The sequence below is a fragment of the Anopheles bellator genome, chromosome 2 (assembly GCF_943735745.2).
Source record: "Anopheles bellator chromosome 2, idAnoBellAS_SP24_06.2, whole genome shotgun sequence".
Classification (NCBI taxonomy): Eukaryota; Metazoa; Arthropoda; class Insecta; order Diptera; family Culicidae; genus Anopheles; species Anopheles bellator.
Genome location: NC_071286.1, coordinates 14,533,536 through 14,558,844, shown reverse-complemented (window position 1 = coordinate 14,558,844; position 25,309 = coordinate 14,533,536). Strand labels below are relative to the sequence as shown.

At 48.3% G+C, this 25,309-nt stretch overlaps 1 protein-coding gene across 1 annotated transcript in view; it reads left to right on the top strand.

The window, feature by feature from the left end:
- LOC131207048 (uncharacterized) overlaps positions 1-25,309 on the top strand; it is a 101,424-nt gene that overhangs the window by 32,180 nt on the left and 43,935 nt on the right. The window contains exons 3-4 of the mRNA XM_058199657.1: positions 15,240-15,304; positions 22,197-22,286. Coding sequence (XP_058055640.1) covers positions 15,240-15,304; positions 22,197-22,286 — 155 coding nt within the window. The remainder of the gene's footprint in view (positions 1-15,239; positions 15,305-22,196; positions 22,287-25,309) is intronic.

Sequence of the window (25,309 nt, the reverse complement as noted above, 5' to 3'; positions counted from 1 at the left end):
AAAACCGTGGGACCTGGGTGCAGCACCGTCAACCGGAACAAAGGAAGTCTTCCCCAATTTCTGCGGGGTACCTCAGTCATGTCGCTGTAGAGATCAAGGATGTGTGGCGTGTTCCGATTCCGAGATTGCCGTTCCATTATGTTTGCGATGGCATCACCGGTGTGCCTTCTCCTTCGTAGCTAATCTGTGGTAAATGTCGGTTTGAGCACCTGTTTTTGTATTAAATCACTTACTAGTGACATCCTCCACAGGGAATCGAATAGAAATATTGAACCGTTCATTTAATTTTGGACTCTTTCCTTATTACTGCACTTAGCTACAACTCTCATTAATATTGTTCATTAAAATGACTTGAACTCAAAATAAGTGCTCCCAAATGATTGGAAATGTACACACGGAAGAGAAACTCAACAGCTTGTTGTTTGTTTATTGAGAGTTTGCGCTATGCAAACAAACCATCGAAAGGCGGGGGGCTGCATATTCCGGAACGAACCCACGGAGCAGCGGGAGATTCGAATCGGAAATGCTGTTCAAATCACAAGTCAACGCGTCGCCCACTCACTGACGGTTCCAAGTGTGGCGGACTTGGCCTCCACTTGGAAGAGAGCCAACACATCTTGCCATCTCTCGAGAAATCCAGAGGTTGTCCAGGTTGTGAGGTGTTTGTCATCATCCAGTTGGACACAGACGGCGATGGCCCTATGCGCAATTGGCAACAAAATAGCACAACCCACGATCCACCCTATACCCCCCACCGGCCCACTTCAGCAACCTTGTCGCGCGTGTGGGGTCCGCTCGCAAGTTCAGCCGGGTCCGATGAAAAGATATCGCCCAAGAGAGCGAACGCCAAGAGCAAGCCCGCCATGGGGGTTTGTCAAAGCAAGAACCGGCCAGCCGTCGAGGGCCCTTCCGGAACTCAACGAACCGGGCGTTGAAGTGGCCATCGTCGTCGTCGTCGTTGCCGTTGATGGAAGTGGTGGTGATGAACCACAGCTCCGTGCGATGGCCAAGGCGCTTCACCCGAGCGAAGAGGTCACTTCGAAGGCGCGCTTCTCGTAAGCACATCACGTCCGGTCCCGGAGACCGGAGAACGGACCGTAACCGATCGCGCCGGTCGCGCGGCCACCCGAACCACTAGAGAAAGTTCCCGTTAGATGTCGCTACTGCGCGGTGCGGCGCATCACAAGAGCACCAAGCTTCCAATTAATTAGGCGGCTAATTGTGTGGCGGTGGCCCAACAGCGGGCGCGCGCGGCACGATCTGTCGCGGAGATCGCTGAGAGTGGTTGTGACCGGAGCTGCCGAAAAAGAAGCACCATTTCCGGCGCATCATCGGGAACACCGGTCGGACCGGTCGCTCGGTACGGCGGGCGTCTTCTGGAGTAATTGGAAAATTTTCCACCTAATAAACGCGACAAATCGGAACAACAAACGATGGCAGGTCCGGCGATGGCGCTGATCACGCGTCCCATTAACGGGGCGGGCTTTTCATCGGCGTGAGCTTTCCGCGAGGACAGCCGGTGTTGAGGTTTAACAGGTACAACCTTTTGGAGAAAAATACGGCCCAGTCCGTTCCTAAATATATATTAAAAAAAAAAACCTTTTGGAGCGCTTTGGGAGTTTCCCATTCGATCGAACCTCGTTAGGAATGAATGCGTAAAAATGGTTAGTGATCATTTACTACTCATCTTTCGAGGTTTGAAGAACTATTATTGATTATTGAGAAATGTTACACTTAATCATTTGAAGTTAATGTTGCTTGCTTTTATTTGACGAAGAAAAGTTATAATTTTCAAGAGAACCTTAAAATATTTTTATACGCAATGATCACTGTTTGATGCTACACATTCCGCCCATCTCTCCGGGAAACTGTGAATTCGGCAGAGGGTAGCTCTGCTAGTTCGTGTCCCAGTGTAGTAAAAAGGTGATAATCTGACGGGCCTAGTCTGGAGAATACGCGCGAGTGCGATAACGTTCCCCATATAAGAGTTTTTATTGCATCTTTCACGGCTTCAACAACACTTTACCGTGTTTTTGGGATTCGTTCTTATCCTTTTCCCATCAATGTACTTACCATGTATTTAACTCATTCATATATTGTTGGTAGCGATTTGTATTCACCATTTCGCCTAGTTTTAGTGGCGTATGGTACACAATACCCTTCTGGTCCTACCCAACCAAGAGCATCGGCTTTCTACCGAAACGAGTTGACTTTGCATAGGATAGACCAAGTGAAATCCATAATTTCCATTCATAATGCACTTAGAGTTCTCGAAATAAACCAATTTGTGAACGCCAGTGCTCTCGGATACAAACCGACCAAACCGATTTGCAATGCTTCATTTGCATTTCGCTCAATTGGAGTGGCACCTATTTTCGGAGTTTTTTAATCTTTCTGGGGGGCTACATAAGGCGTGAAAACTAGCGTAAAAATAATTTGTAATGTTAAATCGTTTACGCTTCGTGTGGCAGCAAAAATATCAAAACGAAATATCAAACGTGTTTACGTTTGTGTTTTTGGTCCGAGAAAATAGAAATAGAAGAGAAATAAATTGATTTGTGAATATTTTTTTCTGTTTTATCGATTTTATTGCTATACCAGCAAATAAGAACTTAAATTATCCTCTGTTTGTAAGCAAAGCATATGCAAAAAGTATTTACGCTCGGGTTTACGCCTCGGCCGACCCGTAAACGTTTTGACAGAGGCGCAGCAGTTTGGCATTAATCTGTAATGTCAAAAACATTACGTTACGCCTCATGTAGCCCCTCAGTTTCACATATTTTAACCGATAGAATATTTCTGTTTGGGGCTCATTAAGTATTTCTGCCGTTTGTTGTTGTGTTTGGGTTGAGTCTGTATCCAATAACTCCGGTCATTCCTGCTATCTTCCAACCGTTTTACTGCATCAGGATAGTCGTTGTCTTTCAGGTCACAACTTTTGAATTGCTGAAAAATTAGTTCATCACAAGTACCATAAACCCAAGTAAAGAAAAAAGGGGCATAGTGAAACAATAATTATAAGTACATTCCAGACTCGGACACTCAATAGTTTCTGGTCCGTTCAAAATATCGAACAAGTTACTGAAGACAGTACAAGAATTGTTTTTTTCATAACACTATGATAAGCATGGTCTCATAAAAAAAACTCACCATAGGCCAAACATTCCTTTCCGATTTCCCAGCTGCAGGCTAAAATATTATTCTCCATCCTCGTTATCTCCACATCGATTTCTCCCCCACCCAAACGAATGGCCAATGGCCACATTTTTGGCATACCGTTCCGGTGCGTTTTCCACGCGGGCCGCTCCGATTAGGAGCGCCAGCCCCGGAGTCTGTCCGTAGTTTTTCGGCAACACACATTCCGCTGGCCCATAAATCCCATGCCAATCATCGGAACCGACGGGCCGACGGATTGCAGAAATCAATTAATCGCGCACATGCAGCACGCCCGGCAGGCCGTAACTAATTTATCAATTTACGGCCACAACACCTCCCGGCCCGAAGCGATCCTTACGGGTGCGAGGTCCCTGCAGGGTGCGATGAGTAATCAATAACGGGCGGCCTCCCGCCAGCGGTCCTAAAGTTTGGGTCATCATCGAAAATAATCAACATATATAAGCGGGCAGCGAATTGGGCTTCCGAAGGGAAGCTCCCCAGCGCCGGGAAGCTACTCTGTTTGCTTGGCGGATCGATTTCGGGCCGCGCTGGGACCAGCGGAACGGAATAGGAACCTGTTCCCCAATCATATCGAACCGACACACGATCGATCGATCGGTGGCGGGATAGACGGATGTTTCCACGTTCTGCCGCATCAGGCACCCCGTGCCCGACTGCGCTGGGCGACCCGCATTCGCTTGGTTCGTCACAGCCCTCAGCGCCTGGCCAGCTACGAGCTCCCGCCGCGAGCCACAGCCGGTACCTGTCGGGATGCTAACTAGAACGATTAACCACCGTAACGAAATTATTAAAGCAAACCTGACCGGTGGGAAGGAGGGGCGACTTTCGGGGCTAGTTCATTCCCCTCGGCGAGCCCGGGGTATCGGGGCCGTTACCGAAAGGACTTCGGAAGAAGGAATGTCTCAGAAGACACTCGCTAATGGCGGCGTGAGAAGCGAGACCGATCGCCTTCTTCGCCAAGCGTTGATCATATTCCGTCGAGTTTCGCTTTCTGCGAGCAGGAATCGAAACCGATATGCGGACGAACATCGACCTACCGTGAGTTCTGTTCCCGTAATTGAATCTATTCAGGCGCGATTTGAAAAGCTCACCGTAGGTCGTCTCACCGTCTGTTGGCTAATAAAACATCGAATAGGGGACTGTCCGGCGACGCTAGGGACCCGGTAACCTTTTGACAGCAAGGTTGGTTAGCCTGTTGTTAGTCTCGTGGTCCCCAAAAAAGATCTACGGAAAGATCGATCGGTTTCTTGTCGGACGGGTTCAATCTTCTTCGGGAAAAGCTTTTATGCTGCCCATGGCGCGATGGCTTTTGTCGGTGACAATGGATCGGAATGGCCTCATGGAGGCAACTAGTACTGCTGATCATTAATACTTTCAGCATAGACAGAGGATTTTGAGCACAACTTTTAAAGAAACAGAATTTAAACTTGAGTCCTATTTCTGGTTCATTTTGTTCTCATTTTTATCACACGAAACGCCACAATTTGCCTGGTGCTTTCCGATCGTACCGATTTGCATCATTGTTGCTGGGCGGTCATCAATCATTCCAATCGCCATTAGACATTCAACCTTACCTTGTAGCCCCGTAAGGTCTTGGGCTGGGGTTTGTCACTGCGATTGCACTGCGCTCTGTTTGTTTTGTCGTTGTCAGAATCATGCAATTAAGAAGTGGGAGGCCCAACCCCTGTTGGGGTGTGTTGGGCCAACAGCCCACCGCTTAGGGTCGGTCCAGCTCCAGCTAGATCCGGGGTCCATGGGTTTCCCTTGACAAATGTAATCGAAGATAGGGGCGATGAGAATGTAATAATGAGTGAGAAAACGGCGGAGGTACCCAACCGAACGAACGAAGGACTTGTCGGTAAGCCACGAACCCCAACGTGTACGGCCACACCCCAGGAATGGTAGTGCACATGCGACGTTAGGCATGTGGGTGACACCAAAGTGAACCGATCCCTTGGTTGGCAGCATGGCGCTGCTGCACGATTCACGATCTGTCATATGTCGCCTATGCTGGTGAGCGCGCGCGCCCGCCTTCCACTTATGCTCCTGAGCGAAACGGACGCAAAATCTCCGTGGGCTATCGTGTAGCCCGGGCCCGGCGCCGGGACGGAATCCTTTCGCGGACGGAATGAGAATTAATTTGTTCTAATCCCATACCCGTCGCTCCGATCGTCAGTCCTACTTCGGGCTCAGCTAAATCGCTGGCGCGCGCGCGCTGCAAGGTGTGCTGTTGCGAATCATTTAATTAAAATTAAACGAACTTTAAAACGCGCCATCAGCGGCGTCGGTCGGAGTGACAGCCAAGGCAAAGCAAGTGCCCCAGCGGGTAATAGAAAATGTCAACACAAATGAGCAGACATGAGCTTCATTATTTTCATCCGGCATGATAAGTTGTTTGGATCCCGTCGAGGGGCCCGTGGCGCCGGCGTTGTCAACGTTGATCGCTTGGACAGTGTTTAATAAAAACATTTCAGCGTGGTAATTATTGTTTGCTTAGTGTTTATTGATCGGATCGTAAGCAGTGGATAGCGGCACTTTGAAATGAAATGACATGCTTAATGGAAATATTAGGTCTGCGGAATTTTCTTTTAATCTGCTGCCAAGATTATTTAGAATTTACCACGGCTTCGCGGCCTTAAATCGTAGAGAATAATGAAAGTTTACTCATGAAGTTCGGATCCACAAATCCTGCTCAAATTGATAAACAATCAAATTTAAGAAAATGATTGCTTATTAGAGACAGGCGCACACACGTTTCTCGTCCGATGATAAATTATTCTTCAAAATTGGCCAAATTTCCCTTCTAAATAGTATACTCTGCATCGAATGATCGATTTGTGTGCAATAAACATTAGTTACAATTCTTAAAAGTTATTTTTAATTATACATGTTGTAAAGGATTTTTATACATCGATCAGTATCATAATATTAATCATAAATCGCAAAACTGTTTGATGGATGATTGGATTATAATAGGCATTCGGTGGCAAAAAACAGCACAATCGTAACTTACTAAACGGAACAAACTTAACAGAGTTGATTTCATGTAGCGTTTATACGTTTAATTTTTTTTTTTTTTTTTTTTTTTTTTTTTTTTTTTATTTTAATTCTCAAAATTGGATCTTTATTATACAGAGATGTTTGATTACATAAGAGTACAGAGATATTCCACAATGGGATTGCAGCTATTTAATAATTTTAAAGTATCAAAATGATTGAAATGAAAATATTTCGATTAAAATCTATTTAGATTACATGTTATGCCATGTGGCATTGAGTCATTATATCATACTTATAACTAATAACTAATAACTACATACATCTTACAACTAGTTAACTTTAAAAACATCAGATAATTAGGTCTTTTATTGTTGGGTGGATAGAATTATTGCATCTATTGATTAGGCCTTCTTTTAGTTTGTTAATTTCTAACGATAGTCTATGCGTGCCAGCGAGGCTTAGGACGAGATTTGTTGGTGTTCTCCAGTGTAAATTGAGGATCATTTTGAGAATTTTATTCAGTCTGATTTGTATTGATTGGAAGTTAGTTTTGGAGCAATGCGACCACAGAGAAGAGGCATAGGTTAAAAGAGGGAGGAAAATTGTTTTATATATAAGGAGTTTATTTGGGAAGTTTAGTTTTGATTTTCTGTTTATTAATGGGTATAGCATTTTGATGAGTATGTCTAGTTTTTTATGTAACATTTCTAAGTGTGGACGGTAGTTAAGTTTATTGTCCAGTAGAAGCCCCAGGTACCTGAGGTGAGGAGACCATGATATATTTTGATTATCTATAATGATATTTTGTCCAGGTAGGGGAACAACTCGTTTGCTGAATTTATATGGGAAAAATATAGCCTGAACTTTCGATGTATTGATTTTTATCTTCCAGTTATTGTAATAACTTTTATAGGAGTTAACGATTTTTTGTAGGTTCTTAATCGCTGTTTTGGTTACCTTGCTTGTTGATATAAGGGCTGTATCGTCAGCATAAATTGCCACTTCACACGTTCTTGTTTTTGGAATGTCGGACGTGAATATATTATAGAGGGAAGGACCAAGGATACTTCCTTGAGGGACACCAGCTGGAGCACTAAAGGATGCAGAGAGCGTATTGTTGACAAGTACTTGATATTTTCTATTGTTAAGATAGCTTTTTAAAATTTTTAATATGTATAGTGGGAAATTAAGTTTATGCATTTTGTGTAGCAGTCCATAGTGCCATACACTATCAAAAGCTTTTTCAATGTCTAAAAAGACAATGGCTGTCGATTTGGTTTCAGATTTAGCTTTTCTTAAGTGGTTTACTACTCTGGTTAGTTGGAGTGTTGTTGAGTGTCCTGATCTGAAACCAAACTGTTGGATAGGAAAAATATTATTTGAGCTCACGTGCTCTATAATTCGTGTCAGGAGTAGTTTTTCAAAGATTTTACTTAGAGAGCTAAGCAGGCTTATTGGTCTGTAGCTACTCGGTTGAGTCGGATCTTTACCGGGTTTTATTATTGGGATTATTTTTGCTGTCCTCCAGGCATTAGGGAAGTAACAGTTTAGAAGACAAGCGTTGAACAGGCGAGTGATGAATTGTTTGGTTCGGAGACTGAGTTTTTTTATAAGAATGTTAAAGATTCCGTCCATCCCAGGAGCTTTAAAATTTTTAAGGAAATCTATTGTGTTTATCACTTCATTAGGAGTGAAAAAATTTATATTTGTAGTGCAATTTGATGATTCAATGAAGTTAACTGACCTTAGTACTTTTGTTTCGTGTGGGCTATTATACGAGGCTGTTGTAGTGTGTGAATTAGAAAAATGTAATCCAATGGCATCACCTTTCTCAGTGGGACTGACAAGAATATTGTTGTCTGAGGTGAAAATTGTTGGGATAGGCTTTGGTTTTGTTCTGAGAACTTTGGCTACTTTCCAGAAATGTTTGGTGGAATTTTTTAACTTTTCGGTCATACGCGAGAATGATTCATTCCGAAGAGTTTGGCATCGATTCCGAATGGTAGAGTTTAATAGTTTTAAGCACAGGCCCATAGCTGGGGAGCGATTTCTTTGAAATCTTCTGCGAATGGAATTTCTGTATGAAATTATTGCTAATGTAGTTTGATCGATGGGAATAGTGTGGTTTTGTATCTGAATGGAGGGTACAGCTAAATTTTCAGCTAAAATGATAGCCCGAGATAGGTCATGAATAGCCTGATCAATATGTTCAACATTTCCAAGCTGACTATTAAGGTTTATATGATTTTCCACTAGTTTCTGGAACTGGTTCCAGTTGACGTTAGAAAAGTTTTTCTTTACTCTAGGGTTTTTTCGTTGAACTGAGCAAGTAATAGTTGCTACAACAGGCAAATGGTCGGAGGAAAGAGCGTTGTCAGTAACTGGAGTGTCTATATTTACTAGGTTGGATAAGAAAAAATCTATTGTAGAGGGAGTTGAGCTGGTTCTAATGTAGGTAGGAGAAAGCGGAGCATAAATGTTACAGTGTCCTTCTTGCAGGAAATCATACAGAATTTTACCGTTACTATTGTTGGAACTATTGTACCAGTATTGATGTTTGGCGTTCAAATCTCCAGCTATTATGATTTTCTCGGAGGAGCTTGATGATATTAGTTTTCGTAAATCTGAAAGGTAGGTATTATTGCGGCCTGAGCGGGTGGAGCATTGAACCGGGCAGTATACAGCGTACAGATCAAAAGATTGTTGCACACCAAAAATACGTACTCCTAAGGAAGTGATAATTTCAGTTTTTTTATGGGACAGGGTTTTGAAAGGGATGTTACTTTTAACTAGGATGGCCAAGCCATTAGAATGGGAGGTACCATCTAATCTTACAACATTGTAACCGGGTAGAGAAAGATTTATTTCCGATGTTAAATGGGTTTCAGTAAGAGCAGCTATATCTATCTCCGAGGAAGAGAGAAAGTGCTGTAACTCTGTTGTTTTTTGCCTGACTGATCGGGCATTCCAAGTGGTTATTTTAAGTTCAGCAGGCATAGCGAATGATGAAGGTAGCGATAACATGGATTTGCTCTGTTTTTGAGCGACAGTTTGTTAGGGCGGGTAAAAGCTCGTTGAAGACGTGCATAATTTCGTCCGCATTCATTAGTTCGTTTACGGTGTTCTTACCTGCCTTTTGCTGGTTTGGTAGCATCGGTATAGGTAAAAATGTCGTGTTACCGACAGGCACTTTAGGGAAGTCCCTCTTCTGGTGAGACACCAAAGGCGTGGCAAGTGCCGGTGTGAATGAAGATCGTCCGGGGCCTGATGTGTTCGGAAGTGTTTGGGACTCCTGAACTGGTGTCCGGGGGAGGACCGGAGCTGTTGCTGTAGGACTCGGCGGACTAGGAGTCTGAGGTAGAACTTGAGCTGGTACCTGATGTTGCGGTGAAGTTGGTGCTGGATCCGACGGCGTTGAGGCCGTTTTTGGAGTGGCAGCTATGCGACCGGCGCCCTGGATGATCTCCGCGAATGATGAACCGATTTCAGACACGTATTGGTTCACAGACGCGTGAACCGATTTTTTCACTACATGCACTGTTTGGGCCGGCTTGCCTCTCGCCCGTTGCCTTATTGTGATGTATTCGGAGCGGGTAGGGCAGGAAATGTCTGATGCTGCGTGATTGCCACCGCAGTTGGCGCACTTTAAGTCTGTTGTGGCTGAGCAAATGGCCGTTAAATGCGCAAGCCCACATTTTCCACATCGAGGGTTAAGGTGACAGGCCGAGCTTCCATGCCCATACATCAAGCATCGATGACACTGCGATACTAGTTGGGTCTTCGGAGTGAAATTCTCCCACTTCACTATAACGCCACAAACGCTTTTCAAACTTTTGAGGGTTTCGAGTCTTAAATTTTTTTCAAACTTAATTATATAGGTGCAACTGTCAGTGGAGGGTTTTCCTATTGGGAAGACTCCTACTGGCTCAGAACCAAGTTGGGTTTTGATGTCACACTTGATTTCATCGGCTTCCAGCGTTGGCAAGCCTTTCACAATGAACTTCACCGTTTTGGGTTGCACTTCAGGGTGGGTGAAGTAATTGAATTTAGCCTTGCACAGGTAGGCTTCAAGTGTTTTTTTATCACCAAGTGAATTTGGGATTATTTTTGTTCCAATGGAACATGATTTACAGAGGGCATTTACCCCAAGTTTTTTTATGGTTTCCAGTAATTTGGACATGGACGAGTCCATTACCATGATGGCTGCAGCAGGCTTGTTGTGCTTCAAGGGAGCACTTGGCATTTTTTCGGAACTTTCTGTTCCAGTGGATCTTGAAGTGCCAGCATTCTGTGACGCGGCACCACATGGATTGATGGACTCATTGGGAGTCGTGGATTTGTTTCTCAACAGCGGGGAATCAATAGTTGATTCCAACGACTGCGTCGAGGATGATATCGATTTCGCTGACGAGAGCGAGCATTTTTCTAAATCTGGCGACGAAACTTCGCGCACTAATTTTTTTTATACGTTTAATTCATCAAACGTGGTGTAATAGAATTTGCGCATTGTAAAAGGTGATTACACTTCCATTCATTCCATTCCATTCATTGCCCCCGTATTGGATTGATTGGTGCTAAGCTGAAAATTACGAAAATTATACTAACGCAATCGATCCGCTCGATAAATTGCCATCCGTAAAAGGGTGCGAGGATCCAATCCAGCAAGAACAAGCAGCCCAGAAGCCGATGACAAATAGAGCATCGGCACGGCGGCGAGCGGCAAATAAATTCAATTAAAAATTCATTCACTCTGAGGATGAGGACGGTAAGGATGCCGTTGCGTGGACCCCGTGGAATGGTCCGCGGAGAATCGGACAGCGCACGCTGATTGGATACCATCGGACGCACGTTGCCCGATCGCACCCCCGGTGCAAGCCCGCGATAGCTCGCGATCCGCGATCGCGGATGGATGATTTTCTCACGCTACTCGCCGTGGTGGGCCCCGCGGGATCCTCGGGGGCCCCATTGTTGGCAGGCGGGGCAGGAGTGATGCGGGAAAAAAGGCGCACCGCGGTGACGCGCCAAAATGGTTGTAAATGTTAGGTTGTTGGTTCATTTGTAACACGCGGAACCCTAACAAGCGGCTCCGTTTGCGCCGTCCTTGTTTATGTACCACCGTTCGGTTTTCTACACATACGCGCTTACGGCTTTGAATGCGATCTCCCCCGTGCGATCGTGCCTCCGCCATAACTTACCCGACCGACCGGGTGCCGAGCGAGCGATTCGTGGTGCCAGAAGTCACACCCAGGACTCTAACAGCGACTGCCGCCACCGCAGCAGCAGGAGCAGCCCCTATTTCTAATCTCTTCCGCGCGAGCTGCGCGTTAAACACCGGTTTTACCGCCTCAAATTGCTCATTTAGTGCATGCCGCGCGTATCCGCCCTGCGGACGGGGACGGAGAAAGTGTCGGTGCGCGCACGGGGCGCAGAGGGCGGATTCTATTCAATATTTGTTCAACATTTATTTATATTCCCATTTTAGCGGCCAAGGCTTCGCAGTGGCGCGCGGCGCGCGAAACGGCACACCATTTAATCCGCTCGCGCGCTCAAACTGAATTACTATCATCGCCGCCGACGGCCGACGACGACGACGACGACAAAAGCCCTGCCAACGAAAGACTTGCGGCGCGAAGCGACGAACCCGTTGGCCGGCGAAGCAACCTCGACCGGAGTAACTAGGAATTGATTTTCCTAGGCGGGATCGGGCTCGGGTGGGATAATAATGGTGTAAGCACTTAATGGCTATCGAAAGGGTTTGATGTTTTCGAGAGAGGAAGAGAGAGAGAGAGAGAGCGCTTTGAATTGACCGGCGTATCTAAAAATGGTGTTGCTCGGGTTGATAGCAGCTAATGGGCTCGGCCCGATCGTTCGGCCTCTCGTACGCTGCAAACTGCGGGGCTGACCTTCAAATTGGCGAACCCCGACATGCCGGGAGCATAATTTTGTCAACGTCCGCTTCAAATATCGGCTAGGATCATTTTTGAAGCGACTGAAACCGGAATGGTGGAAAACGTCCCTGAACCGTGGCACAAATTTTCTCTCGCCAACCCATCGCCGTTCGGGCTACGCCCACCATCTCGTCGGCCTATTGCCGACGCCCCGAAGGAAAACGCGGGAAAGAAAAATTGACCCCCCTCGGGGCAGCCCCCGCGATCTGTGTGAACAAATATTTTCGGTTCCGCCCGAACCGGGCAAGCCACGCGATGGATGGCCGCTACTCGGCCGCAGTCTCTAATTGTTTGGACGATCAGGCGAGCGGTTTTCGTGTTTCACCGCCACGGGCCGGGACATTACTTATCGCCGCGTGTCTTAAGGCGCTCGTCGTCGTGTGGACGCAAATGGTTAAATGAGCGCGAGCGCAACCTATTTGGTGGCCACACTGGCGGTCCGGGAAATCAATTAGTCAAGCGCTTAACTATATTTATTAAAGCGATGATGTGCCGAGTTGATGATCATCATTTGCTGCGAGGTGCTGGAAGTGCACGGGCCACGGATCAATGGGAAGATCCGTGGTGGCAACGCGCTCACCGACAGATCTCTCGCTCTCTCTCTCTCTCTCTGTTTGGCTTATCTTTCGCCCATTTGTACGCTAAAGAAGCCAGCTGGTGAGGCATCAGGGGACGCTGAAGGCACCGGGACGGTTCGGGACTAAGTAATTAGCGAGCAGTTCCCGCGGCAGTTCGGAGTCGGATTAATCGACGCTGACCCACAAAACGGATGGTGATATGGTTCATTTATCACCAAACACTCACCGAATGGCTTTCGGGCCCTTGGAGGTGTCCTTCGAAAGGGGCCTCTGCGGTGCTCCTCGGAGGTTTCACCGAAATCATTTATCTTGCCCGCTATTGATTCTTCGGCGCCGCCCGGAAGATTAGCATTATGAGGTCATTTCTATTTCGTAGTGCTTCACGTCCATCGCCAAGTCGACGTGGCTCGACGTAAGCGAAGCTTATCAATTAGCACTGTTTAGAACGTGATGGATAAAGTCAGGTTATCAACTTTGAGTGAAATCATATGTCAATTATGGAACAAGAAATTAAGCATTAAGCGACAATAATAAATAACAGAACGTAGAAACAACCCGCCATTACAGCACCATCCAGAACTGAACCAATGAAACGTTTAGAGGATCGATAATACTACAAGTTCTAAACAAACTCACTCTAAGCCCAAGTTGGAACCACTTGAGTTCAACTTGTGTCATGAAAATAACCGCAAACCCCACGACTATCCTCACAACCTCCATTCCCCGCGAACCCCACAACATAAATCTTGTGTCCTTGTATATAACAGAGCATGAAACGTATGGCCGCAGCATGGAACAAAAATTGTAGGACGAACATAGAATCGTAAAAAATACGGCCCAGTCCGTTCCTAAATATATATAAAAAAAAAAAATAGAATCGTAAGAAAGATCGACCATCGACCTGAAAAGGACGAGAATGTGCTAGAAAGAGACAAGAACCTCGTTTTAAGGACAAGTACTATGTAAGGAGCGATTTTTCCGTGAATAAATAAATATAAAAAAATAATAAAAACTACTCGAGATCGGAACAGACGAGTCCAAATACTGCCCTTGAGGCACGTTACATGCCACTAATTGAGCAGCGAAAGCCAAGTGTCCAAAATGTGCTCCGACTCCGTCCTGCTCCGGCTGCGTTATGACAGTTCGCGCACCCATCATGATCCTCACGCCCACGAAGGTGCAACACAACCCGGATCCAACACTGGCACACCTTTCGTGGGTTCAATGGGGCCAAGCGTTTTCCCGGTAGCCAATAGAACTGTCAAGCGTAACAGCACAGCACCGCAAACGTCAATTGTCACGCGATTACAAGCCACGAACTTTCGAACCGAACGGAATCGTACTCATCATCAATTAAAGGAGCTCGATGTGCGCCAAAGGGACACACTCACGCCGGCCAAACATGTTCGTCGGGCACTCCCCTCCTACGACCGCCTATGCACTCCGCTAAAAGGCCAATCAATGAAACTGACAGCCAACAATTACCACGCCACTGGGTTGCCGGGTGCCGAACCAACCCGGCGACTGCCAGGCTACCCCGCATGTGAGGATAACGGGGGCCGGCCGGCACGAGCGTTGTAGTATGTAGCGGATTTTTTATAAACTCTCCACTGCGTGGGTCGTGGCCCGGCCATCTCGATGACTTTTGCTCAAGCTCGCATCGATCGCACGTTCGGTGGCCCGCTCTTTCTCGAGGCACCGATCCCGATACCGATCGGCACCTGCCGAATTATGAGTGCAGTTCGCGTGCTTCAAGTGATGCCCTTCCTGGGGCGTGGGCTGCACTTTTCTGATCGGTGCAATCCGCCTTTACATCACCGTCAATGACTTGCACGGCTCGGGCTTCGGTGTTGGCAGGTTTAGTAAACGAATCCGTTCAGTTAACAGGTTATAATTTGTGTGATGTTATTGTTAGAATTTTGTGGGGGAAAAATCAACAAACGAAGCACCAAAGCGAAAGCTTAGGTGCGGTACTGTTACTGCGAGCCGAATGTTCAGTAGCATAGCTCGAAGATCCTCGACAGTCAAAACGGTTCGCCAATTTTGTTGCTAGCTCCACCAAAGGACCGAACTGCGCGTCCCGTGTTGCAATAAAACGTCGATAAAATCGCTAAACATAACTGCACATAGGCCTTCGGCTTTCCTACGGACGTTGTTTATTCTGTGAAGCACTCGATGATCGAGCACTTCATGATTCCTTGTAGCCCGTAGATCGGAACAAACTTCACCATCGGCCTGTGGCCACCCACTGCGGAAAAGATCAATTCGTTCCGGTGCAAGGTTCGCGAGGGGTGCGCATAAACCACGATCCTCATCCGCCACACCCGATGGCGTGCCTTTTGGACAGCGTGTTTTGCGGACTGAAAAAAGGTTCGGCTTCGCGTTTGTGGTAAAAAGTAACAAATATATCGGTTGGCCGCTCATAAAGTAGAATTTAAAGTATGATAAAAAGAAATTAATTATTTTAATTATTTTTATCTATTTAACGCCACATTCGTTCCTTACTCTATTGTTTTCCTTTCACGTTCCGTTACAGTGTTCAAACGTAGCATCGACATAGGCCTACACTCGGCACCGACACCAAATATAGGATTTTCAAAGGTAAGTGCCAACGGGGTGATTTTTCCCACGTCCTGCGCACCGTCCAGCGCGAGTGGGCCACGACCATAACCACTCTCTGCGCGCCATCGTTATGTTTACGCATGGGCCCACGCACCCAGCATTAATTATGCAGCGCGCGTTACGATCGTTAGCGGCACATTCGCTAATTGCAGCATGCTCGATTAATTAACCCGCACCGGAAGCCCTCCCGCTGAAGGTGAGGCCCTCCTCGTGCGTGTGTATGTGTGTGGGAAAACAACACTTTCATCTCCTTGCCGCATCGCCCGTTCCCTTCGAACGCCCCGGAAGAGGGCGTGCGATTGTCGAAATCGATCAATTTTTGCCCGAATGCACTTCACGCTGGGCACTCCATTCATCAGCCACACAGATCAGCCCGGTTTCGTTCATTCATCCGTGGGTTACTAACGCGGGGCGGGCGGGAAAGGATATAGCGCACGGTGAATGAATGGTTGATGGACTTCCTCGGGCGGGCGGCGTGGTTTCCTTGTCGCGCTCCGCGCTGGGAAATTCATCTCCTTGCCGACGTTCGCCGCCGGGAGTGGTGGTGTGTGCTCGTATCGGGCTCAATTAATATTGTTGCCAATGGCCCCGATCGGCCCGGCCTGGGGTTTCCATTCCCTCAGGCAGACCGAGCGCGGCGGAGGCTCGACTCGATGAATTGTAATTATAATTGATCGATTTTAGTGGCCGGCGCGCCGCTGGTCAGCGAAGCGGAAGATGTTTCCGCCAGCAGCCGAGTGGCCGGGAGCGGGATGATGATATGTTTTCTGAAAAAGTTCCCATATGTTTGGAAGGCCCGAGACACGAGGGCCGTACACTATCCGGACGGTGCGGAGACGGCTGGCGGAAGGGCACGGGAACGGGTCTAAAACGTGACATGCTGCTGATTGCACCGCGGCACTAGGATTCGAGTTTGTGTTTGTTCGGCTTTTTGCCATGTCGAGCTGGGATGGGATAGGAGCCCGGGTTGCCGGCCGAAAGTGACTGATTCGACCCGGGGTGAGCTTGATGGGAAACTGGAGCATCAACCGCCCCCCGGGACGGTCCGTCCGCCAGATGGATCCGGCTGGGGCGTAGAGCTCGTTAGGAACTCCCGGTGACCTGGCCGCGAGACCCACGCGAGCCTTCGTTCGCCCCGCTGCGATGTTCATTGATTTGTCATTCATCCGTTGTGTTGGGCAGCACCCTGTGTTTCGTTGTTGTTGTTGTTGTGCATCGAGGACCGCCGGCTTTCCCGTCCCTGTCCCCCCATTCGTTAGACCACATTTGAATGCAGTTTCCAGCATGTTTCATGTTGGGTCGACCGATCGAGCAATCGCAGCATGAGCTTCACTTCAAACACGCTACACTCTGCGAGAGAGGCTCGAACTTGATCGGGAAGGTTGTTAATTTTCTGTGGCCGTCGGAGCTTTCATTACTAAGCAAACCCCACAAAATGGCACAATGTTGGGAAAATAATATGAAACAAACGGAGAAGCACATATTTAGTGCACGTTTAGTGCACATTTAGTACAATATGCTTGAACCGCATCTGACCGAATCTTGAGCGCATCTGAGTAAGTTGTGAGTGTTGGCTGACAACGTTCGAGTTATGGACCAACTGGCTTTCTGCAAAGGATTGGTTCTTTTGCACTTATTAACATGCAATTTTGTCGTTTGATCGATCGATGTTCGATTGCTAGTCATCATCATTCCTAGTTGTGTCAACTTGAGATAACTTTAGTTATAGCCAGAATAAGTAAAACACGAACTAAGCAATTTTTAATACATAAAAAATGTCATTGAATTCCAAAGTAAAACATTGCTGGTCTATTGTTGCTTCGGGCGTTTCTAATACCCATATCCTTCTATGTATACAACGGAGACGTTGGATGGGTTTGGACCGTGTTTGGTCTAACGTCGATGTTAGTTCAATAATTTAAAGACCACATTTTGTAACGCTTGGCACCAATCAATTTCTCTAAAGCGCATCGAGGTGTGTTATAAGAATATGAGAAAAGTTTTTAGTTTTTCATAAAAAACCTGTCTAAAATCTAAAGTAATGCAAAACCAAAATTAGAATCCTTGATGTGGAAAATGGATCACCCAACCCGAGGGCTGCACAAATTGATTAGGTTAACCTCCCAGCATCCCAGCGAACCGTTACCATTTGCGTCCGCTGTCTGTTTGGCCAAAGTGCAAAATGATTGATTTTCCATCGCCCAACTGCCTTCAAAGTGCTCACTCAATCGACTTGCCACCAACGTTGAACCCGGACCCTCGGCCCGTGTCCAGGACGTGATTTATGGCGAGCTCATTTGTGGACGCACTCGTTCCCGTGCGAAGAACTGCCGATCATCCGAACGCCGGTGGGAGTGACACTTGGAATAAAACCGAACCAACTAGAAATTCACTTTCACAAATCGTGCCCGCGGGAGAGTAAACAACGGGGCTGAAACTGGAGCATTTCTACGCCTCGTGTGTGCGAACGGTGTGGAGATCCATCTGGTAGCGAATGGCGTTATGGAAGCGGACCCCGTAGAAAAAAACGACCACAACCACATATTAGCACTTTAAAGCTTAATTTCGCGTTTCATCCGTGTTTCTTTCGCGCGACCCTAAAAACGCGGCCCAAAAAAATATCGGTATCGTTTTCATGCTCCATCCGTCGCGAAGTCGGGATCCCGCCGTTCCTCGTATCGACGACGGGACGCATCATGCACGAAAATCAGTGGTCCAGCTTTGGGCGCGCAAAAAAGAGGAAAAAATGGCGTCCCATCGTCGGGTCGAGAAAGCTGTCTGTCTGAAAGCTTTTTCTTTATCGGCGCAGAAGTTAATCGGCTTCGATTCAGCATCGCGGTCGGGTCAGTGCTGCTTGCGGTCCCGTCAACCCTTTGAGGTGACCCATAACGTAATCGCTCCAAATGGAACCCCGAATCGAAGGCGTAAACTGTCGCTCGACGGTGCAGCCGCAGCAGGGGTGCTGTAACTGCAACGTTGTTGCAACTGCGTAATGACTTTAATTCGAGAGCAATTGTCGTTCCCGGTGCCCCGGGATTCGATGGACAGTTTAAATGAGGGGACGCTTTCCTGGGAAAATGGGAAAAAACAGCCAACATTGTTCCGTTCTCAAACCAGGGGGCCCTTTTCTATTGTTCGTTGTTTTTATTAAATCGTAGACCACACGTTTAGAATTTTTATATTGGTTTTACAAATTAATAGGTTTTTCGAATTTTAAATATTGATTCACACAGAGAGCGCATAACACTTTGCGATACCAAAAGCCTAACGGAGTCGCTTCAGCTCGAAGATGAAAGTGCAAGGCACAAAGGAACGGAAAACGGGCTTTTCGGTGCTACACGCTTGACATTTGGCAGATCACCACTTCCTGTCTGGGTCGGACGATCGCTTCGAAATCGGCGTCCGATTTGCCATTTAATCGATCCGATCACGCAACTCGCTTTCGTTCGCGCGCCGCGCAAACCCCCGACGCCCGTTTCCGCTAGGATCGCGAGCGAACCGGACACTTTTCACCGATTCAGAACATCCCAGCGGAGCACGGAACCGAGGCGGACCATTTCGGTACGCTCCGGATGACGATTAGTGGAATTATATGCTCGCCCCGTCGTTCATCGCACCACTTAGTCGTTCGCTCGGTGCCTTTGTGGCCGCTGCCCACCGAATGATTGTTTTTGCGCTTGAGCTTAACGTCAAAGCCCGGCCCGTTGTCCGTCGTCCGCCGTGCCGTGCTTAAAACGAGCCCTCCTAAAGTAAGGTTCTCCCGTCAACCGGCACGCAAAACACCCTACCGGAGGCGCACCACAATCGAACGAAACTCGGAGCAGTGGATTGATTCGATGCTGAACTGCGGCGGCGACGAAGGCCGGCGGCGGCCACATGTTTCCTAAAACGTCTAATGGAACGATTAATCATAATCCTCCGGTTTCGCCTTTCTGGCGAGCCCTAGCCTAGCCGGGCTAGGCGGGCCGGCCCGGGGCCGGACGCTTACTCTCGTTTCGGTTCGTCGGTGGTCGTCACCCGGGAGAGCTCCTTTTTCGGGGACGCGCCCCGCGGACGAAGGCCGCAGGTCGCAGGACCAGGTTTTCTATATTTATTACATTAACAATGAATTTATCATTTCTGCCCGGAGACCGTTGGCCGGCGATTGGAGAAGCGAAATGGGAAAGATGGGCTCTTCGGGGCCGGCGCCGGCGCGTCCTTCGTCGCCAGCGGAGGGTGAAGTCCGCTTTTGGTGGCCACGAGCCTCACACGAAGCGACCACGGTGGGAACGCCAACCGCCGGCCGTGAAGATTCTTGAAGCGCCCAGCGATGACCATTTATGGGCCCAAAAATGCTGTGACCAAACTGTGTGCAGCTTCCTCGTGGCGCAAAGAGGCTTACTATCGAGCGGCCCCAACACCAACACTGCTAACTGTATCAAACACTCACACGCGGAGCTAGTGGTGCTCACTATTGTTTTCTAAGCACTTTAACATAATTTGAATCGTTAATTCTCCTACACTCGAGCGCAGACGCGCAGGGCGCACAGCAGGGCTCACGATGGTGCGTTCCGACGGCGGAAACTCAATCCCGGGCGCATAAAGCATACAGCATGAGCATAGTCATATTTTACCACCGGTGACCCAGTTTCCACGGTACTCAACGGCGGCGACAGCGCAGCGAATTCGCCACACGGCAGCAGCAAAGAAAGGCTCTCCGCATCGAGTAGTGGTGGCTTCGTCGACCCTTTTCGTTTCCTTTCGGTATTTTGATGGAGCCAACTTGGCCAAGGAGCACAAAACCCCCATCTGCACGCTGCGTTGACAGCGCATCGGCTTCGTTGGCGTAAGTGGTGCGCTGATGTGTGTTATGTGAGCGCATTATTGTTGGCCGATGCTAAGGCTTTGCCAAGTTTTGTGGCTCACAATTTACGGTTCTGTTTCTTTCTCGGGGGAGTCTTCTTCAAACATGGCCCCAGCAATTAAAGGAAGATCCATGAGCCGGATAGCCGGGTTTTCCAATAACTCACCCCGATCGATCGCTCTCAGAGATTAGAAAAAATCACCTTCAAACGGAAGTGCAGAGCTTGTGGTACCGTTGCGATGGAGCTCGGCAGTCCCGCTGGAGACGCTTCGGAATACCGATCATCACCTAGGTTTAGACCGGTGGTTCCCGTCGAAGTGCCTCGAGGGCGAACACCGATGACAAATTGTCGCGGATTGAGCTCGCAATAAATAATTGAACAATTCAACGGCACTGTTGCCGATTCGGGCTCCAACAATGGCTACGGTGTTAGGAATGTTGGTTGGCTTCCAAACGCTTCCTAATGCACATCACAGTGATGGGTTTGGGAATTCAAACACCGAAATGATGTTTCGAGAGCCTTTCGCTGTTCGTTTGAAGCCGCAAAACGCGGTGCTGTGGTTAGATTATTGTGTTGATGAATTATTATGCTGGCCGCTGGCTGCACAGAAGTGTTTCATGAAAGTCACCAAATCACAACAGCAATCATCGAGCAGCATCGATCGATAATCGATTATTGTTTGCCTTTATTCGCCTCTCCCAATAAGGATCCGAGTGTATTATTTGGCAAACTGCAGGCCTCGCGCGATCTGCATTACGCGATACGCTCGTTTGGTGACTGGAAATGTGGCTGACGAGTTGCCCGGGGCCAATAGTTTGCAGTAGATTTATTTGTTTCTTGAACTCCACAGTCAGCATTATGCCTCATGCTGCTGCTGCTGCTACCCGAGAAGCTATGTGCTGTGTTTGCGCTTTGATGGGGTGATGATCTTTGATCGATTGCTGCTGCTCGGAGCGGAGAAATAGAAGTACTGACGGGCTGGTTGGGCGATTGGGCAATTTCGCGAACCCCATCATCGAAGGAAATGATCATGGGAAAATCGTTCGTGATTTGAAATGAAATATTTTATGTTCGCTCCGGTGCCCGATCCACGATGCTCAAATAATGAGCTCCGCTGTACTTCACGGAAGATCTGCAGCACAGATCGTGCTGTATCGACTGGAATGGCTTCTTTCGATCTGTGCTCAAACAGAACTCAAGATAAGGAAAGTAATTTTATTCATTCATCGCTCATTCATTCATAAAAGATTTATTTCAATATGCTGACCCTGGCCGGTGACACTTTTGGCGCTGCGGATGGCAAAACGGACCGCTCAGGAATTCCTTTCATTTGCCGCGCGAAGGTTAGTGAAATCGAATGAAAATAAAAGAAAACGAAACGGAGCCACAACTGAACAGATCCTTAACTTCTAATCCCAGCCCGCAACCAACTTTTGAACCACTTTTGACGTTCCCAACAATCGCGAATCTCCCGCGAACCAACGCGTGTGATCCGATTGCCGTCCGTACGGGTCCAGGTTCCCATGCGTCCAGTGTGGGGTTCGAGTGCCTTTTTAAAATTTAACGAAGCCAACCACCTATGCGCCACCGTGAACGGGCGGATTATGCGATGCGATGAGTTTCGGGACGGTCCGTGTGAAAGATCGCGCGCCGCTCACTCACCAGAAAACCGGCCAAGGCTTTGCCCAGACCGACCGAAGCGTTCTGGCCTGGCCTGGCACTCGGAATGTGTCACTCGGAGATTGATTTGATTGGAAAATTTGATGATTTGTCAGGTTTACGTAAGTGGTCAGTGAGGCGCGGTGAGAACGGAGACGGCGGCCGGGTCTGGGGACAGGGGCAATGGTCTGCGCCAGAGTGACGAGATGTCAAGCGGATTTAAAATATTGATTCTTTCCTTTCGTCCTTCTTCTGAATTATTTAATCATTGCCCCGACTCGGCTAGGCGCACCGATTCAGGTCGATATCGAACGTTGGGCTTTAACTTTTGTATCTCTCTCTCTCTCTCTCGCGATCTCTTCTTCCAGGCCCTGTCCGGGTTCCTCATGATGCTGACGCAGAACGGGAAGCTGCTGTACATTTCGGATAATGCCGCCGAGTATCTCGGCCACTCGATGGTAAGTTTATTTCTGGTTGTTTGTTTTTTATTCGGACACTCATTTCGGGGCGTAGATGATTCATGGCGGTGTCGTAACGTTAGCGCAGGAACCAGCTTCCAGGTGGGTTTTGTTTTATTACTATTTCGGTTCGAATTGATTAATTCCACCGTATGATTGAGTGCAACCGGGCTACCGGGCTTTTGGTGACCGGGCGCAAGAGAACTGAATCAGTTTTGCGGAGGATGGAATTAGTGAGCCAATGTTGTGGAGGAATATCGATTGGGAAACCACAAAACAAGGGGGCCCCAAATGTCAAAGTGTATCGCGAAATAGGCCGATTAATAGCGAACCTATTGAATCTGCTCCGGGTTTGCTATTCGGCGTGATCATTTATCATGATTTGTGTTCATTTGTGACTAATTTGCGAACGCCTAATTCAGTACGGCGTGAGTTTCAGGCCGAACTTTTATGGCCCAAAGGTGACTGCAGTAAATGAAAATGGCATTAAAATTTAAGTTTCAGCATTTAAATGTGGCCCGCTACGGTTGTGTATTGCTAGACTTCCGATTAAAATGAATTTAGTACAAAAGACTTGAGCACTACCGTAAGCGACGAACCACGGACACTTTAGCAAATCGTTTAATAAAATTGTGGCAAACAGGGCATGAGTGTTCCCCCAAACGGTCACAACCATGGCGTGGGTAATCGGATCGGAAACCATTTTCTGCACAGTAAATATAACGTTAATTGCACCACCTCTAGAGTGTCTTGACGTTGCGCTTCAAACTGCATGATTTCGTGCCCTGGCTGCGAGCAAGATAGACGCGGCAGGGCACGGCACAGAGGCCGCAACATCTCCTTCGCCAGCTAGGTCCACAGTAGGACCCAAGGGCGGCCGCCCCCCGTTGGGCCGGGTGGCCACGTGATAATGGGTACCCCTTGAACCCCAGCTGAGCCCCCGAGGTCGGTGGGGAAAATAATAACACCAAAAACAACCAGAGCCCCGGCCGGCCAGCGTGAACCGGGCGCGAGCAGGCGAGAAAGATATCATCTTAAATTTCGCACCACGGCAATTTGTTAAAAAGCGCATCCGATCGTATTACACCCCGCTGCTGGACCCACTGTGCTGGATGTGCCCCATGCCTTCGCCCCAGATGGGCGAAGGGATCAGATTGGAGCGCGCGTCAGAGTGGCCGGTCGGCCGGCCACCTTCACCGGATGGCAATCCGGGGCTTCCTGGGAAACAATTTCTGGGCAGCCCGGCTGGGACACAGCCGAGGTGGATCGGTGGATCTTCCCGGTGCCCGGGTGGTTTATTGTCCGTCGTCTCGCCTGTCCGTTCGTCCGTGCAGGATCCGGAGCGCGCGCGCTCGCGAACGCGCTGGTGAAATATGATTGTTTTGATGTTTATTATTTCGCGCTCTCTTTTTTTTTCCTTCTCGCCAGAGAGAGCGAGAGAGAGAGAGAGAGGGAGAGAGCGTGTGTTGGTTGCACATCTGCAGCTTTTATTCCGCAACAACACCAACAACACAACGGCTAAAAGCGCTCCAATAAAGCGCGTGCGTGAGAAGACGAACTGTGAACGGTGAAACAGCAACAAAAAAAAGTATGATTATGTCCGGCAAGATTACTGTGAAGTGCGCCGGGTCGGTGAGCCGCGTCCTGGGTCCTAGGACGTGGCCGTAACGTAAATAAAAGTGTTCGCGACGCGGGAATGAATTGGAATCCGTGGACGGGCCCGTCATTCTTCGTCTTCGCGGGCATCAGCCGCGATGGCACGCTGCTTCGGTCTCGGTGTGTGATAACGAGGTGTGAAATGGAAAACAAATCAACCCGGCAACGGGCCCGCAACGGTTGTGAAGGCCACGAAAATCGCCACAGGATCTGGTCGGGTACGCCGGGCACTTCACTCATAATCCCGGTTCGTTCGGCCCGGTTAATGGGCCCGGCCCGAAATACCTGGCACCCTCCCGGCCGGGGTTTGGCCTAACGATAATGGATTGGCTTTTAATATTGTTCTTCTTCCGCCAACACACTCACAGGGGATGGTTGTGTTCCCTTTTTCGGGGTTGTCGAGGCTCGCGCATCAACGCTTCACGCGGGGCGTTTGACTTCCAGACGCGATTCCCGCAGAGTGATGGCCAATTTGCATTTCGCGCGCACCCAGTGCAGCTGTCAGCTGCGCACGGACGTCTATCAAATGTGCTGCAACGCGCCGCCGAAGGGCCGCCACGATGATTAGCGCTGCTGATAAGCTGATTAGAGCCCCGCTGGAATGTAGTCGGCGTCGGCGATTTGCTATTTGCTCAATGCGATTGATCCTAGGCGGGGTAGCCAATTACGCGTGGCCCATCCAGGGCACGGTTCCGAGGGTGTGAAAACCGCAACCGGGTGGCGATGGTAATTTGGGATGGCCTTACATTTCCCGCTGCTCGGGTGCTATCAGTTTTATCATCACCTCCCGAGAGAGAACGGGAAGCGAAACGGACCATGAAACCAAACAAACCACACCGCGGCGAGCGAGCATCATCATCATTGCGGTCGACATGAATTGGTGTTTCAATTTATTTTCACGCCAAATTGGGCAGCGGCCGGCCGGCGGGCAATTTACGGAGCGCTAACCACAAGCCACACACCTGACCCCCGGGGGCCCCACTCGCCGATTGACTGACCAGCTGAACCTTTGCCCGGGTCCACTCCGCGGTATGCGCCCTGATGATGATGATGATGAAGGTGAATGTTAAGTTAATCAATATGGGCATTGGCGATCGTACCTTTTTCTATGTTAGCCTCTCGAAGGAAAATAATTTTCCAATAGCCTTATCCGACGTTACCGGAATGCTCAAGCCAGGTTAGGATGCAGACCAAAGAGTTGTTGCTTGCAACCGGCGAATGGATTAGTATTTTAAAAAATCTAATGCTGAAGAGTAATGCCCACAAGCCTCAGAACATACACTATTTTAAAATAGTTTATTTTAAACTATAAGTTGCGCCTAAAGTTATGCAGCACTCGCACTCTGCTTAGAATGTTGCTTTCCTTG